Here is an 18,626-nt window from a genome sequence, read left to right on the forward strand (position 1 = left end):
ATTGCCCTTATAGGATGAGACCAGCGAGCCTAAATATCATATATACGTTAAATAAGTTATTTAGAGACTATGGATGGCGAGGATAAATTTAATAAAGGGATCTACAAACATTACATTGGTGACCTACAGTGAGATGGTAACAGGCATGCGCTTAGTGCCCGTGCTCCAGCAAGTTACTGTGGGCTTACGAGAGGCAGAGCTCGTCCCTGCCTCACTTCTCATCGCTACCCGTAGTTGCAGCGGAGCTCGGCAAATTTGCTGATTTTGACTTTAAAAAGCGATTGGAATCATACATAAATCACACTTACATCATAGATCAGTGGAGACATTTTATTATTATTACTATTTAGTTTTTCTTTAGTTGTTTTTCCATTACATTGGAGTATGACAGGTGAGGCCCCTGACTGCACGTCGCTGTTTAAATCTGTCAACATGAGCTGTAGTATTGAGTCTGACAGGGCGATATATACAGGGTCATCAACAGAGACAATACAGAGATATTTTAAAATATGTCCTCATAAAATATATTGTGCCATTTGTATATATCCCTGCCAGGCCCTTACATAGGATACTGTAGGTTCTGTAAAATAATGTAATCGCAAGTGTGTAGCTGTAATTGATATCAAACACAATTAACCTGGAATAACTAACAGATATGCATTTAAACCACAAGTTCAAGTATGTTTAAAAAAATACTTATAGACAATGTTGTCATCTGTTGTTATATCTTGTTCACACATAACATTTAAATATATACCTGATTTACTTGTCTGAAAAATAGACTGTAAGTTTTGGTAACTAAATTTACCATGGTAGGATTCTGCTCTTTGTATTCAACATTTAAAAAAATATAAATCATCTTTTATCTTTCTGACTTCAATAAAATATTTTTGTTGACAACAAACAACATAAACCACTTTTTACGAGGAAATCTTTCAATACATACAAAATATGTTTTTAATTCGCAGTTTTCGCAGTTGAGGGCCGCTCAACGGTCAGCTTCACAACAAACATCTGTTTTGTTACATAAAATACATGTGGAGCTGTTCAAATGCATAACAAGATTGGTTCTTTGAAAAAAAGGCCAGATCGGTCCTCACAACCTTGACCTGTAACCTAAAGTTCCAAAAGAAAGATAATCAAAGGTAGAATTAAATAATGTCTTTCGTGGATGAGCCCTAGTGTTGTGTATGCCAATTCAAATAGGTTAGGATGACCTGATTGGTCAGTCTGATATCAGGAGAGTGGGGGTAGGATTGTCATATTCACTAAGAGACTGCAATATGTACAAAACTGTGCCGCCCGGATACTCACAAAAACACGCAAATCAGAGCACATCACCCCCATCCTTCACTCACTTCACTGGTTCCCTGTAACCCACCGGATCAACTACAAAGTCCTCATAATGGTCTTCAACGCCATTAACCACACTGGCCCCACTGGCCCCACTTACCTACAGGAACAGCTAACCACACAACATTCCCATACCTCACACACACTCAGGTCAGCCAGCTCCTGGCTGTTCCGCGGACAAAACTGGTCACCATGGGAGACCGTGCTTTTTCCTCCCTGGGTCCACGTCTGTGGAATCAGCTTCCAGAGAACATACGGACCTCGGCATCACTCTCAGTTTTTAAGAAATGCCTCAAGACCCACCTGTTCCGCACCGCATTTTACTGACTGTCCTTTACTTTATTTATTTATTTTATTTTAAACCTTTTATGCTCTTAACCTTTTATTTTTATTTTTTATATTACCATATGCTATTCAATATGCACCTTAGATATATATATATATATATATATATATGTTTTTAACGTGTGCCATATAAATCAAATGTATTATTATTATTATTATTGTTTTCAGGCTCCTATCATTAATAGACACGTAGTTGTGATTTAATCTGTTTGTCTGGCACATCCCACTTCCCAAGTTTTCATAGAGGTATTTAAACTGGGACGTTAAACAAAATATACACTCCAGAGATCTGGATGCTTAAGTCAAAGCTGCCATAGATCATGTTGACAAAGAGCTGCTCCACCATCCTCATCATCCTCAACTTGATCCTCAACCTGCCCCTGATCGAGCAGACCTCAAAACAAGGCAGAAGGTTTATTCACGTGTCGGACAGAATTACCTGGTATTCGGCCCGAGAGTACTGCAGGGAGCACCATACTGACCTGGCAACTATCAGAGATCAGAATGATTTTAATGCACTACAGTCACTATCACACCCATGCCATTGGGACAATCGCTGTTGGATTGGTCTCCTCAGAGACACAAATGATCCAGCTGAGTGGAATTGGTCTGATGGAGATGAAAGCACCTTAAGAGAATGGAAATCGGTTCAACCTAATGAAAGAAATGAAAACCAGGATTGTGTTCCATTGGCAACTGTGTTGGAGTGGAATGATGACAAATGCGATGAACAACTTTCATTTGTGTGTCATGATGATTATGATAGGGAGGCGTGTGGCACAGTGGATTAATGCACTGATCTTCGAATCAGAGGATAGCAAGTTCGAGTCCCACTGCTGTCAGCATGTCGTTGTGTCACTGGGCAAGACACTTCAGCCCAAATTGCTCCTGTGGGGATTGCCCACAGTATTGAGTATGGAAGTCGCTTTGGGTAAAAGCGTCTAACAAGTGACATGTAATGATGATCTAATCTTGGTGAAAGAGTAGAAGACATGGGAGGAGACTCTGGAACACTGCATGAATCTTGATATGAACTCCTGTGTAAGTGACACATACTTAAACTGCAGAGGTTTGGATCGGGCTCCATTTCCTGGCAGGGAGGTGGCTGTGGGTGAACGGGACGCCTCTGGAGGAACAACTGAAAACCTACCCTGGACCCAAGAGGCGCTGTGGGACAATGTCCAAGACGGGGGAGCTGCATCCCCTCAGGGACTGTTTGAAAAGAAGGAACTTCTTTTGCTCAAAAAAGTAATTAAAGAACATGTAGGTCAGAGTTTGCATATGGCGATGCATGTCTTACTTGTCAATCCCTTAGCTATTTTATGTGTAAGTGATTGTGCCTCTCTATTTGTACCACTTTGTAAAACGTAACTTCTAGATTGTTGTGCACATGCTAAATTACAGCATGTAGGGCATACAATATTAAAGTGTGTATTCATGTGTTGATAATTGTTATAAAGCATTATGATTCTCGAGTGCTTATAACTATTATCATTATACAGTCCTGCATATTATAACATATGATACATTTGTTTATAGTATATTGTATCTGCTAATTGTCTGAAAAACAGCCTGCACATTTTAATAACTACTGTTATAGTGGCAGGATTGTGCTCATTGTATTCAACCTTTTATCTTTTTTTTCAGTAAAGGTTTTTTGTTGAAAATGAACAGTATGAAATCACTTTTTATTGAAAAGAGTTTTAATCGTTGACAAGGCATATACATATACAAAACATTTTTAAATGAAGTAATATGAAATGAAATGTTTTGGCTCTATGAAACCTGATGTACTTATATGATTCTGTTTTCTTCAAGTTTGTATCTTCCTGGTCAAATTAACTTATTATAAGTCGCTTTAGATAAAAGCGTCAGCTAAATGCAATGTAATATAATGTAATATGGAAAATAAAATGATTTATCTGAAAAATAAAATATTTTTTTGTAACCCAAAATTGCAGTTTCAATGTTGCTCATGCAGCTTTGAAATACAATCAAAAGTGAGCTTTTGTTACAGACTGGTTTGAACTAGACTGAGAGGAAGAGCATATTTGCCTGATTGTCGGATCTACATAAACAAATTATACAAAACTAAGCTGTGAGCATTGTAGAACATGTGTCAGTGCATTTCCTTAAAACAGTGCCACTGTTCACTTAAGCGCTTTGAGCACCAGGAAAAGCGCTTTATAAATGTAATGTATTATTATTATTATTATTACTTACACTTCTATATTTTAGAAGTAACTTGTAGTTTTAACGTTTTAATATTTAAAGAAGTACTTTGGATATCACAAAAAATATATATCTGAAAATCTATTACACGTCCGTCTCTCCAGGTACAGGGTCTCCTTGACTTAAATTCTGTATATGTTCGTTCCTCCTTGACGTGTTTTAGACCTTCAACCAAAAGGGTGACTTTGTAAGACCTGTCCATAGATGATAATTGGGACTAACACATTTACTGGGTGAGCCCGTGTTGTGTGTGTACCATCCCATATGAGTCAGGATGACATGATTGGACACTTTGATGTCAGGGTCGTGGAGGTAGGACAGTCTGAGTTTCGGGCTCCTGTCATTGGTAGACAGGTGGTAGCAATTCAATTTGCGTGTCACATCCCCTTGGATTTTATTTAAAACGTTTTCTTTACCAGGGGGAGAATACAGTGTAACTATCTATGTGCTGAAAGTCAAAGCTGCCAAAAAGCAAAGACAAGACACCTCTGGAATCATGTTGACGAAAGGCTGCTCCTCCATCCTCATCCTCAACTTGATCTTCAACCTGGTCCTGATCGAGCAGACCTCACAACATCAAAGAATGTTTATTCACGTGCCGGACAAAATTACCTGGTCTTCGGCCCAAAAGTACTGCAGGGATTATCACACTGACCTGGCAACTATCAGAGATCAGAATGATTGGAATGCACTACAGTCACAGTCGTTTCCTTGTAATTGGGACTTTCAGTGTTGGATTGGTCTCCAAAGAGACAATGATCAACCAGTTAAGTGGCATTGGTCTGATGGAGATGAAAGCGCTTTTAGAAGATGGCAATTGGAACAACCTAATGACCTCAATGGAAACCAGGATTGTGGTGCATTGTTCACTACATTTCTAGAAACTGAGTGGAATGATCACTTTTGCGATAAACAACTTTCATTTGTGTGTCATGATGATTTAATCTTGGTGAAAGAGAACAAGACATGGGAGGAGGCTCTGGAACACTGCAGGAATCTTGACATAGACCCCAGTGTAAGTGACACATACTTACATCATGTCTATGACCTCGCTCACATGGACTTTGGTGGCAACAACTTGCTTGCCAGAAGAAAGGTCCAAGATTCTGAGACAGCAGAGGTTTGGATCGGGCTCCGTTTCCTGGCAGGGAGGTGGCTGTGGGTGAACGGGACGCCTCTGCAGGAACAACTGAACGCCTGCCCTGGACCCAAGAGGCGCTGTGGGATAATGTCCAAGACGGGGGAGCTGCATCCACGCAAGGACTGTTTAGAGAGAAGGAACTTCTTTTGCTCGAAAAAAAAATTGGTCACAGTTTGAATAGGTAAATACATGTTGTCATTTTGTTGTTGTCATTTTAGCAAGTTTTTGTGCTTGTGTTGGAAGAGGACCAGACATATAATCCGTATTTGCACCTTTGTGAAATGTAGTTTATAGATGTTTTACTTGTGAACATGCTAAATTACAACAAGAGTAATGTTGGGTAAGACTTTCTATGACACCCATTTCTAATAAGCATTATAAATCTACTTATAATGCACATAATAGAATGTCCCTTAAGCATTGTTATTATTGATCACTAAATGTTCATAACGCTATATTGAAATAATGTGTTTTTAAATATATTATTAAACCAGCACTTATTAATACTATTACTTAGTTGTATACCCCGTTTATCTAGGCCCTTTTTGTATCTTGTTTTATATGTCACACTGTGGGACTGCGGGAAACGGTATCTCGAGATTTTTGTATGTATAACACATGTAGACATTTTGACAATAAATCTGACTTAGACTTTGAAAACCAAGATGTATATATGTTCCAGAAAAGGAATAAAACCAACCTTCAAGATATCTTTTGTTTGTACAAATCCAAAGTAAACCTAAATAAAAGCAAACCCATTGGTTTGTGTTGTTGCTCACTTTAAATAAGGTAAATGTCAAACAAGTGCTTTGTCAGACAGAACATCAGGAAACGCCATCCTGTTCATGCAGGTCGCTTTTCAAGATCAGCACTCATACAGCGCTGTTAGCTTAGAGCCCTTTGACATTTGATTTTGTGTTGTTATAGTGTACTTGTAGATCTAGATGCTCTAGAAATGTTTTCCTTTGAGCTAATTTCAAGTGACATGCTTAACCTACATGTTTAACAGCCTGTTGTTAGAAGTAAAGAAGCCATTGGGATGGGTGGTACAACTTTACCAAAGTCCATGGAAATGTTTTCTGCCTTCTCAAGTCTTTATAGCTGGTTGCCTAAGATGAACTAGACAACAATCATTTCCGTAGTTTAAAGAATGGCGCATGGTGAGAACATGTCAAAAAACCTAGTCTTCACACAAACATGTCCGTAGTGGGCCATAAACAACATTGACCTGCTGTAGAGTTACATCAACCTCACTTCTCTTTCCCACTTTTCCTTCAAGTGGCTCTAATAAAGCCGCAATATCAACTTCCTACTCAGTGGTCAAAGAGATGGAGGTCAGCGCTAATGTATTGGCTGTGGAAGTTTCCAATCACGGAAATGAGAGAGGGCCCTAACGATACAGTACCTGGAGAGAAAGAGTGGCTCTTCCCCCTGACTGGCTGCCAACTCAAGGTAATGGAGTTAATGCCTCAGCATACTGATAAGGTCGCAGGGAGGACAGACGGAGGAGGGACTTTGTATCTTTCTGTGTGCTTGTTCTCTTGTACCTCAAATTGCCTCACACAGGGATAGAAACATTGTGAAAACCTTCCTGAACTCTACAAAGGACTCTTTTTTCTATATAATTTGTATTCAGATCAAAAAGTGACAGATGTATCTTGGACATTATTTAGTTAAAGTAAAAATCTGATGGTTGTTTCATATTTCAACACAAGCTATGCTATAAATAACTCCCTTTGAGTTCAAAAGCACAACATAATTCAAAGTTTAGAAGAAAGATCAGTGCAACAACACTTCATTTCCTATGTGCCTAAATATGGATTAACCCATTAATCAGAACATGAAAGGGGGGTTTCAGGAAGAAAAGAAACACTGATATATTAGTGCATGACTACCGCAGTGAACATCACAGATTCTATAATGTTTCCAAGGTCGGGAATTTTCCCATATATACAGTAAGATGTGGGTGGGTGGTTACGGAATAAATAAAGCTGGGTCTTCACTCATATTAAATCAAAATAAGCGTATACAGTCAGTATATGAACACAATCAGCCGAGGAGTGAGGGCTGTCTTGTGAATGAACTGGGTATTTTCTCTGGAGGCCCTCTGGCCCATTCGCAGAGTCCATGCTTTCACATTGAACTGATTTAAATATAAATGCCAAGCGACCATGGCTTCATGAAATGTCTAAAAGCTGTTTTTTTCCTGGGCTACTTTGAATACTTTAAGCCTGGGCCAGTTCAATGTCTGAATAAATTATGGCACTGAGCCATTTTAACTCTCCTCTCCAACCACTGACTACATATTGATGTCCCTTGTGTGCAGCAAAGGGGATTTCTACTGAATACACCCTGACCTGAATCATCCACAGGGGGACAGAAAGACAGCGCTGGGTAGTGGGAACCATGACTGTGGAGAAGGAGATGAAAAATGTAGAAGATTTAAATAGGCCGCTGGTCAACCAGGGCGAAACAGGGTGGGAAACCCAACTTAGAGCTTCTATGTTCAGCAAACTGTAATCTAATGATGTAATGTCAGATAGTGAGATAGGACAAACTTTGAAAAAACTTCAACTGTTGACCTTTACCAAGAGCGGAAGATGAAATTGAATGGATGGATGGAAAGAAAAGCACTTTAAAGCAAAGAGGCGCTTATGAAAACATAAACACTGCATGTGTGTGTGTGTGTGTGTGTGTGTGTGTGTGTGTGTGTGTGTGTGTGTGTGTGTGTGTGTGTGTGTGTGTGTGTGTGTGTGTGTGTGTGTCCAATCATCACTACACTTGCATCAGCAAACCGCATTAAAATACTGAGAAAACTTTATTTAAATGTCCCTAGGTTATATAATATCCAATCTTATGTTTGTTACCGGAGCAACGCAAAACTGCAGGTTACAAAGGTTCTTTACATGGCAAAAGGATGTAAACTTGCCCAAAAAGGACCTACTCTGCACCTCTTTTGATGGTTGAAAGAACTAATGCATTTCTTTGCCAGAACGGATTCCATGGATATCTCACGTTTCAAAATGAAATGTTTAAGACTTCGCAATTATAGTAATCTCATCAGTCTGCCGTTGCTTTATTTGGCATGAAGTGTCATATGAAGCTGAAATAACTCACTGTGGGATGTGTAGTGGTCCAAACAATAACATTCCCCTATGAATTGTAAATTTTGTATACATTGATGTTTCATTGGATTGCTTAACCATTAGGCACATAGACCTGCACCCACAAACTTGTATTCAGTTCCCTCCCCGATGACACGCTTCGTATATCAATCATTTTAATTCTGCTGTTGGGGATGATGTTCCCTCACAGTCCCTCAGTCAAACACTACAGCAGGAGAGTGCTGTATCCACACAAGGTTGCTAAGTCAGCTGTCCTGTTTTCATTTTAAGCAAGAAATAAAGAGAGACAGAGACTGATGCTTTGCTCTTCTCCTCACAAAAAGACAATACAGACTATTTACTGGAGAGAAAGAGGAGAGGATGTCAGACTTCCTCGGGTCCTCGGAGATGAGGCCTCCAGCAGCAGACACCTAGACACTTCAACAACAATAACACAAATGTGTGTCGATGTGCTTCTCTCAGACTGTTTCCCTAGACAATGAAGATTTCAGAGAGGAGGGGAGGAGTGGAGTTCACTCCCCAAATCAAAGCTGACTCATCTAGGTCGAGGCTCTGCTCATGCTGAGACTCCAGAGAGCAACACAGCAAGTGTTTTTATGTGTTTGCATATCCACTGTTATGAATGAGTACAAACACATGAGCATTGATACTCCTTTATATACCGTACACATAGCAGCCACATTACTACGGCACAAAACCATCTCAAATTAGTCCAGACTCATGGAGACTCCCCTCCACTCTCCGGCCCCCAGAGAGTTACTAATCAGCAAACCAAACAACCCAGAGACGGCCCAGAAACGGGTCCACAGCAGCACCTTCCATGTAAACACCATTTTGTGTGTTTTTCCATTAATGCCGGTCCGGAGGTACAGGCTCTCAGAGAAAAGAGGCCATAAATCTCACTCAGCCTGATATGTGTCCACGTCGCTCATGATTAAAAACACCGCTTTGAAAATGTCATGAGCCAGCCAGGAGTGGTAAGCTAGAATCACTGCAAAAGCTAGCATGCTTGATGCATTTTGGGATTCAGTTTACTTGGCTTAAAAGCATTAGACAAGGGGTGCCCAATACGTCGATCGCAAAGATAAGTGTGGGTAGATCACATGGCATTGAAAAAAATATATATATACTGTATATATATTTCTTTTTTTTAAAGTTAGCCTATCATCCATCCTTACTATGGCATTTGCCACTTGATTGACGTACAGGTAAGCCAGGCTGAGTTGTATTGTGCCATACGGGTTCATGCAGTTATGAGGGGGCCTCACCTCCTCATCTGAAGCACAGTAGGTAGATCTTTTGGGCTTGGTCATTTTAAAAGTAGCTCCCAAGCTGAAGAAGTGTGGGCACCCCTGGTTCAAAGGATTACTGAAAGGTCAAAAGGCAATGCTTTAAAGGCCACTTCTTTAATTTGCATTAATTAATAACATTATGGAAACACTAGCAGTGATTTGGGTGAAGAAACATTACCTTCTGGTGCCTTTCACTGGAGCCAGCCTCACTGCACAGCTACCAATACTTTATACTTGTTACTTAATGTACAATTCACTTTGGGAGGCAGCGACTTATTTATTATGTGGTTTTCTGCGGGGGATTGATTTGCTGCACCGCACACCCATTCTCTACCCACACTCCTCGTGATTATGTTCCAGTTTGTTGTTCGGTTCAATAAATCCTTCTTCGCATTAGAATTCTGCGTGTGGCCTCCATGTCTGTCGTCAGCCTTGAGCCGGGCGGAGAGAAGAAGCTCCGTATGGACACTGCTTTATGTGAGACGTGGAGGTGGATGTGGGGCTGAGCAGAGAAGCTGAATGTCAGAGTGACAGGTGATAAAGATGAGTCTCCCTCGCTGCACACACACCTCTCTTCTTGCAACACACTTTTTGGTGTAACCTTCTCTTGCACCTTCCTTCTGTTCCTCCCTTGCAATTAGCAGATGAGTGATTCGCCTTGTTCCATTTTCCTTTTAAGGAAAGCGCGGTTTTCACAGTCCATCAATGTGCCCGCAGCTAATGAAGTCTCATGCCTATTGAAATCTGTTATGCGTGTTGCCTGGCGACTGAGAGACCACCACAAAGATCTGATTTTCAAAAGCTTGGGTCTGCAGAACAATCTCTCAGCGCCACGCAGCGTCATAGACCGTGACACCGAGGCACTCAAATCTCTGTTTGATGAACACGGTTCGTTGCCAGGCAGCATTACATAAGAGCCCTCGCAGAGTTTATTATAATAATACATTACATTTATAAAGCGCTTTTCCTGGTGCTCAAAGCTCTTACAAGCAAGTAAAACAAAAATAACAACAAAAGTAGAAAGTGCTAAGCTAGGAGGAATAAGGGAAAGTGGTTAGTGGATAAGGAGTTGAAGGCAAGAGTGAAAAGGTGAGTTTTGAGGGGTTGTTTGAATGATGTGAGAGTGTTGGCGGATCTNTGTGTTTGTGTGTGTGTGTGTGTGTGTGTGTGTGTGTGTGTGTGTGTGTGTGTGTGTGTGTGTGTGTGTGTGTGTGTGTGTGTATGTGTGTGTGTTTGTTCCAGGTCAGCATGGCTTTATCTTCTCTGAAGTTTATTACTGGAGAAATACATGCTGCTGTACATAGCTGTTCATTTCAATATTGGTGGACAGATGGCTGCAGGCCACACACACACACACACACGCACGCACGCACGCACGCACGCACACACACACACACACACACACACACACACACACGTGCGTGCGTGTGTGTGTGTGTGTGTGGCCTGCAGCCATCTGTCCACCAATATNCGTAACTGGTGCCGCGCCCAAACCCGGAGGTCAATTTTTTCACTCGAGCGGGTCAAATTCACGTTTACGCTTTCTCGGCCGGAGCCAAGGATCACCGGTACGGAGATCTCAGCCTTGCCGTACCGTTCAACCAGAAAAACCAGCTGTTAGCAGTAGCACACAGGAGATCACAGCTCCTCTATTGTTCCCGAAACTGACAAAAGTTAATCAAGTACAAACCACAGACTGTCTGTGTCATGGCCGTAATCAAGACGCTGTTTGCGTTATTTATGTCTTGTAGGCCGTTCGTTATGAGTGTGGAATGAGATATACAACGTTGCTTAATCCTGGTCGACCCAATCTACCCATTCAGAAAACAAGCATTTGAAAAGGTTTTCCCCTGCCGTCTTGTCTGCAGACTTGTCAAGCATTAATTCATGTTTTTACTTAACCGTATTCAGTTATGTTGTTACTTCGGGCATCATTTACGAAACGTGTTATTACAATTTTAATCACGGTAAATACTGTTCTTTTGTTTAGTTGTAAGCCCCCGGCCAAGCGCGTCTTGTTTTGGAATGATGCAGTAAAACACAGCTGGCAGCCGCAGTGAAACTCGAGCGATTAGAGCGAAGCGAATATTCGCATCGCGTCCGGTGTGAACGCAGCATTAAAGCGAAGTGTATACTCGCATCGCATCCGGTGTGAACGCAGCATAAGGAGGGAACTCTGGGATTTTAACCTTTGCAGACCTTTTATATGCAAAGAAGCCTATAGCAAACTCAGGAAAGGTAAAACCCAAAAAAGCTCAATAGGGCCTCTTTAAATTAAAAGCAGCCAAAAGACATTACAGCTCACAGTATCTGGACTTTTCTAGCAGTCAGAAATGGAGCGACCTATAACTGAACACAGCCTTCAACGCACAGTAGTCTTAACTTGTCAAACCTGAGTCACTATGGAGGGCGTGCCATGGTCAAAAAAGGTTTAGGAACCTCTGGAATAACACAGTGGAGGTTTACATTATTTATCAGACCTTGGCTGTCTCCATTGAATTATTAGGAACCTACCAATGCCCACAGAGAGGAGTAGATATAATCTATGCTGGAGGCTGCTCCTGTCTTTTAATATGTCTGAGGGACTGCTGTATGGGAACTACAGGCACTGTGTGTTTGGGTATGTTCGGACATTATAACCCATTGGTGACCCTCCAAACCCTATGGCTGGTCATTTCCTCCACACTGGAAAAAATCTGTCAGCATTTTTTTTATGTGCCTGGGAAAATCTCTCCTAGGAAGTAGCCCTAAAGGTGATAAATAGATAAACATTGCATAAAAGATACATTTTCAATACGCAGGTTGGACATATTTTACCCCAATGGACTCAAAACAAAACAAGGAATGGAACACATATATATCTTTTTATATTTACAAGAACATTTATTGGTTACTAACAAATGAAGAAAGGCATGCTGTTGGTGTATTGAGGAATGGTGACACAGCAAAGCTCCCATTGACGAGTGTTCCAATACATTTATTTATTGTATGTAATAACCTTAAAGGAAAGTGCAACTCTGAGAAGCGCAGTCTTTTTGTTGCCCATGGCCATTTATGACTTCAAGACAGCTTTCTCTAGCTTGTAAATCAATCTCCATGAGCGGTCAAAACCGACATGATCATTTGATGCATTACTGTGAAATGCTCTAGTAATTATTCTCTCCTTTAACGAGGCAGGCAAGCAAAGCCAGGCTGCCCTCTTTCCCTCCCATGTCTTAGTCATTTATTCCTTCATTTTCCCTCAACTTAGGAACAATCTGAGTCGTACTGGAGCATGGAGATATGACCGGGGGAGTGGGCCTCTTAAGCTAATGGCTAATCAGTTTTCTAGCACACTTTGCTAAAACAGATTATTGTTTTAACATTCATACAGTCAGATAAGCTTGAAGCTTGCACAAATGTTATTCTGTGATTAGCTCTTCTTTATTTAAAATGTACACCCACATCTGTTTGCAGCAGAGAAAAATAAAAGTATAGCGTTATTGCTCCACTGGCAAAGTTGGGGGTTAAAAGGTTTGCTTAAAGGCACCCGATTGGTCGTTTTTGACGAAGGTCAGAGTGTGACTCACTTCCTACGCAAAGGTTTCTGCACCAGATGACCTCGAGGTTGCATTCCTGCTTTTACCTCGGTGGTAAATTGTGTTTCATGCTGCAGCTCTCCAGTCAGAGGTGTCAGAGATACACAGGGTGTAATTACAGGTCAAAACACAGGATTTACAGGAGACTGCTACGATGTGGTTTGATTACCAGATATCAGCAAGGTTTAATGTGAGCTAGATCAATAACTACTCCATATAATACCATGACATTTGGTATACAATGTTGTTCTTCTGAGGATGACATTTAAAAAGTTTGGTGATCCTTTCGCTTTTTCCACAATATAGAAATTAGCATTATCCAGTGTTGGAAAAAGTATTCAGATTTTTTACTAGGAAAAGTACTAATACCACACTGTAAAAATACAACATTTATATTTAAAGTAGTTCATAAAGAATGGTACTTAAGTAAAATTATTTAAGCACGATTAGGAAAATGTACAAATACTAATTGCAGAAAAAATATTCAAATGCAGCAAATCTTCACATTTAAGAAGCTGGAGCTGAGAAGTATTTTTATCACAAAAAAATGTAAAATATTTCTGTTAACGTATGGCTTTTAGTTACTTAGATATAATGTCGGATGGTTTAATCTATACCAAATAATCTTATTTTAAAAGTTTTTCAAAAGTATTATGTGTCAAAACCTGAATTAATAAAGTAACTAGTATATACATATGTGAAAAAAATATAGTGGAGTGAGAGGTACAAAACTAGAAGTATTATAAAATGAAAATATTCTGGTAAAGTATTCCAATTGTATACTTAAGTGCGGTTGTAAAGTTCTGGGTAAAAAGTACCGTGTTTGTTTCACCCATCCACCACCCCTGCCCTGAGCAAACTCTCTTTATAAACGTCCGTTGCTCAAAGCGTCTCGTACTGACAGGTTGGGTTTACAAGTCTGTTGCATCTTAAACAGAAGCCTTATGGTACGTCCACACGGCAGTGTCGCGTGCTTCAACGGAGACGCTTCCCATTCACTTTGAATGGGGTGAGGTCACGCTTTGCCAAACTGCATTGCGGTTCGGTCGCGTCGCTTTGCCTACGTTGCTTGCTTCGAATGTTGACAAAACTTCAACTTCTCAAGCGCCGACGGAATTGCCAGCCAATCAAATCATATGCCAATACAAGCACTAGCCAATCAAACCGTGTGCTTGTGTGTCCGGGGTGGGAGATTAATGTGATTGGTTGTTGGTCCACACCAGACACATCCACCGGCAAGCTTCAACACGATGCTGCCATGTGGACGTACCGTTACGGCCCGTCCACACACAGGCATGAAAAGAATCTTGAAAAATCTTGATGCTGGGCGTGTCTGAAGCTTGGCGATTTTTTGCGAGCAACGCGACCAACAACCAATCACATGAATCTCCCGCCCCCGACATACAAAGCAATAGCAATGTTAAAACGAAGTAAACTGGATATAAACTCCCCAAACAGGCGAAAACCTACCAGTTTCACCCACTGTCTCTGCCACCTCCCTCCATGCCTGGTTGCTCAGGTTTGTATCCCGGTAAATAGTTCTGGTCGTAAAGAACCGGGTGATTTGCTACCGTAATATCTCGTTTGGAATATGAGGAAATGAACTGCGGTCTGGCTCTCCCAGCTTGCACGCGGTTTGATTGGCTAGCGCTTGCACTGGCGGGATTTGCATAAANTCTTCTCTGAAGTTTATTACTGGAGAAATACATGCTGCTGTACATAGCTGTTCATTTCAATATTGGTGGACAGATGGCTGCAGGCCACACACACACACACACACGCACGCACGCACGCACGCACGCACGCACACACACACACACACACACACACACACACACACACACACACACACACACACACACACATGTACACCTGTGCACGCACGCACGCACACACACACACACACACACACACACACACACACACACACACACACACACACACACACACACACACACACACACACACAATAACATGTTGTTAATTTAGACTATATTATAAAGGACTGTGGTTCCAAATGTGGATACAGTTGAATCTTTCTGTCAACCAGACAAACCCTTCCAGGCTGAGCCTCCAGAGAGCCACAGCTGATCCGCTTCACTTCTGTCCATGCTTTCTGTAGCAGTGACTAAGTATCAATGATGGGACTGAGGCCAGCTGATCTTCATCATGTCTCTTCTGTGTTTCTCCACAGCGGAGGTTGAGCTCCCAGATGGCGGACTGCTCTCCGACTCTCTTTCCTTCCACCCCCTCCACCCCCTCCGCCTGCCCTCTCACCCGCTTGGCCTACCTCCCCACCCGTTGGACTCCAGTTTGGCCCCCGCCCTGCCCCCCGGCCTCCACGCCGACCACGACCTGCTGACCTGCGGCCAGTGCCAGGTGACCTTCCCCCTGGGGGACATCCTCCTCTTTATCGAGCACAAGAAGAAGCAATGCCAGACGCCGCTGCTACTCAACGGCTGCTACGAGAAGATGAGCGACCGGGGGGGCGGAGGGGGGAGTCCGTCTCTGCAGAGCCTCCATCAGCACGCCCAGCGGGGGGGGCTGAGGAAGGTGCTGCAGCCGGTGGAGGTTGGCATCCAGGTGACCCCAGAGGAGGAGGAGGTTGGAAGAGGCGAGAGGCGAGAGAGGACGCCCATCAAAGGAATTTTCCCCAAGCAGGAGCACACCCCCACAGGTAGGCACCCTTCAGAACAACCCCCCCCAAACCCCACCACACATATGACCTGTTTATGGCTTAATGTGTTACTACATATAAATGGCATTTGTAGCTTTTGTGGAGGCTTCCTGTCAGGACTTACTGTACCCCTTCCTCTCCAGCAAGACAGGCAGAGAGAGATGTTCATTTCATTTGAGGCAGGGGGCCCAACAGCCAGGGAGGTAGGTGGAGAGGGAGACAAACGCACATGACCCAGTCAAAAACCCTAAACCCCCTCAAGGACTTGGCTTGTCGGAAAACAAATAGTACAAACTCAGACGTTCATGGAAAGATCCAGCCTGAGCCATCTGCTTAGAGAGGTGAACAGCTCATTACAATTACAATAAGCAAGAGAGGGAAAAACAAGATGAGAAGAGGAGGAGGAAGAGGAGGAAGAAGAGGAGGAGGAAGAGGAGTAAGAAGAGGAGGGGGAAGAGGAGGAAGAAGAGGAGGAAGAAGAGGAGGAGGAAGACAGAGGAAGAGGGATTAAAAAGAGGCCAGTTCTCCCCCATTCAGAGACAGCTAAGCAGGGGGGGGGGTTATCTTTAAAAACCATTCAAGACCCTGAAAGAGAAGAGAAACAGAATACTCCGACTCCAGAGGTCAGAGGTGACATCATAATTATGTGACAACAAGATGTGACCTTCTCAGAGATGAGCGCACATTGAGCATCTTTCTACTTTGTGATGTGTTGCAGATTCAATTCAATAATGTTTCCAGTGTGTAAGTGGGACGGACTATTGGGAGATATGACAGAACAACTCTCAGTGGTTACAATGTATAATCAAATAATATATATATCAAATATATTGTGGCCAGTTCATCTGGTATCAAGCTATTAGGCTGAGCCCTCCAGGTTGGTCTGCCTTTACAAAGCACACTTTAGAACCAGCTTTTCATCAGGACTCAAATGCAACACATCAAGCTGCCTTTCACTCACCACTACATATCTGAGACGTCTTCAAAGATGATAAACCCGAACCCCATGAAATACTAGCATTTAAAGACACAAGTGGAGAGATAAGATACATTAAAGTAAAGCTTGAATAAAGAACAAAAGCTCCTGTGGAAAACACTGATACACATCAGAATGTTGGTATTGCAGTTCTATGGATCACACTTCGGTGCAGGCCTCTAGTTATGATGTTTCATCTGAAACCTTTGACCCAATGTGAACACGTGTTGTCTGCTAAATCAATGACGGATCATTCTCTTCTGCGACCATGGTATTTACACAGAGGATGTTATTGATAAGTAATTCATAATGTTGTGAATGCTGAAATTAGGCATAGAAGCAATAAATAAAGTAGTTCATTTCTATTTAACTTTCATTTAAAGAGGAACTGACACAACAATGAGGATATGCGGTAGATTATGCGATGTGCCTTGAGTAAATAATAATATCTTTGTGAATGAATAATAATAAATGAAAGTTTTTGAAAGTGTTAGCAGTGATGTCTAGGATATATGTTCAGGGTTCAGCCAGCACTGGTCCTTACTGGGGATTAAGCAACAACATAAAATCCTTCCTCCTCATCATTTACTCACCCGGGGAACTTGTACTTTACTGAAGTATTTCCATTTTGTGCTGCTTAAAACTTCTATTCCACAACATTTACGGATATTAGGTAGGCATTATTCATATTTATGTGCATACATTCGTTTTGTATGCAGGACTTGTACTTGTAACAGAGTATTTTTACACTGTAGTAATATTACTTGTACTTGTAACAGAGTATTTTTACACTGTAATATAATTCAGAATCAATAAGAATCAGAAATCCTTTAACAGGAACATTTACATTACGGCAGGAGTATAGTGCAGACAAAGTGAGGAGAATAGACTTACATATTACAATACAAAAAATGACTAAGTATTCACACGTTATTAATAATAAGAGATCACAATAAGTAACAAACTAAAACAAATAGCAGATAAGTACACCATGGTAAAAAGTAGCAGTATATTTGTTTTAAAAAAGTGAAACTTGCACTTGCATATATATTGCACAAAGTTGTATATTAACAGGCAGTGATATTGCACATCAGGGGTATTCCAGCCTATGTGTGGGGGTCTACCAGGGGCCGTGGTGGCTGTACAGCCTGACCTCTGCAGGAAGGAAGGACCTGATATGGTAGTACTTCTTCCAGCTGTGAGCAGCAGACAGATGTGTGGTCAGTGTAACAGTGGGACTGTCAGTCTGTGGCCGTGCTGTCACTTACTGTTTGCCCCTGAGCCCGGCAGCTTTACCTTTAATGCCCTCAGTACAGGGCGCATGTAGCCCTCTACTCGTGCCTGATGCACTCGAGCGTGTGCCCTAATTGATTGGCGCTCGTCGCGATATTAGGTCTGCATTATTCATATTTATGTGCCTAAGTCTATTTTCCCCCTGCGTTTAAATGCTTGCAATATATCTAGCTGTAGTCCTCCTGTGAAATCAACTCCACATGTGCAGCGACGGAAGGCCGGAAATTCTAATTACACAATATTTCTTCATAACAGAACCCGCAATAATTCTCACATTAAAAGCAAAAACATATTAGCGGCTCAATTGGACGTGCGCTGTGGCAACTGTAAACTATATTGCTGCAATAACATTTGATGTTTCCAAATTACACTCTGTATTTCACATGAAATAGGACTAACTAGCACCTTATAACGGGCGGGGGGTATTCATCGAGAACAGGCTCAGCCCTGCACAGTCAAGGGGGGAAATAACAGGTGCACTGTAGATATCGTAATTCAGACCTCGTTTTTTTTTCAAAATACTTTTACACCTTCATGTCTTTATAAAAGGGGTGAAATGGTGATGGGGGGGGGGGGCGGAGGAAGCAAGAGAGCATGTAGAGAGGGTGCTTACC

General features: G+C 41.8%; 1 protein-coding gene across 1 annotated transcript in view; it reads left to right on the plus strand.

Moving 5' to 3' along the window:
* LOC104966304 (B-cell lymphoma/leukemia 11B-like) overlaps nucleotides 1-18,626 on the plus strand; it is a 49,007-nt gene that overhangs the window by 15,592 nt on the left and 14,789 nt on the right. Inside the window, exon 2 of the mRNA XM_010795492.1 lies at nucleotides 15,261-15,743. Coding sequence (XP_010793794.1) covers nucleotides 15,261-15,743 — 483 coding nt within the window. The remainder of the gene's footprint in view (nucleotides 1-15,260; nucleotides 15,744-18,626) is intronic.

This window comes from Notothenia coriiceps, unplaced genomic scaffold, assembly GCF_000735185.1.
Source record: "Notothenia coriiceps isolate Sejong01 unplaced genomic scaffold, NC01 NC01_scaffold00037246, whole genome shotgun sequence".
In the NCBI taxonomy this organism is placed as follows: Eukaryota; Metazoa; Chordata; class Actinopteri; order Perciformes; family Nototheniidae; genus Notothenia; species Notothenia coriiceps.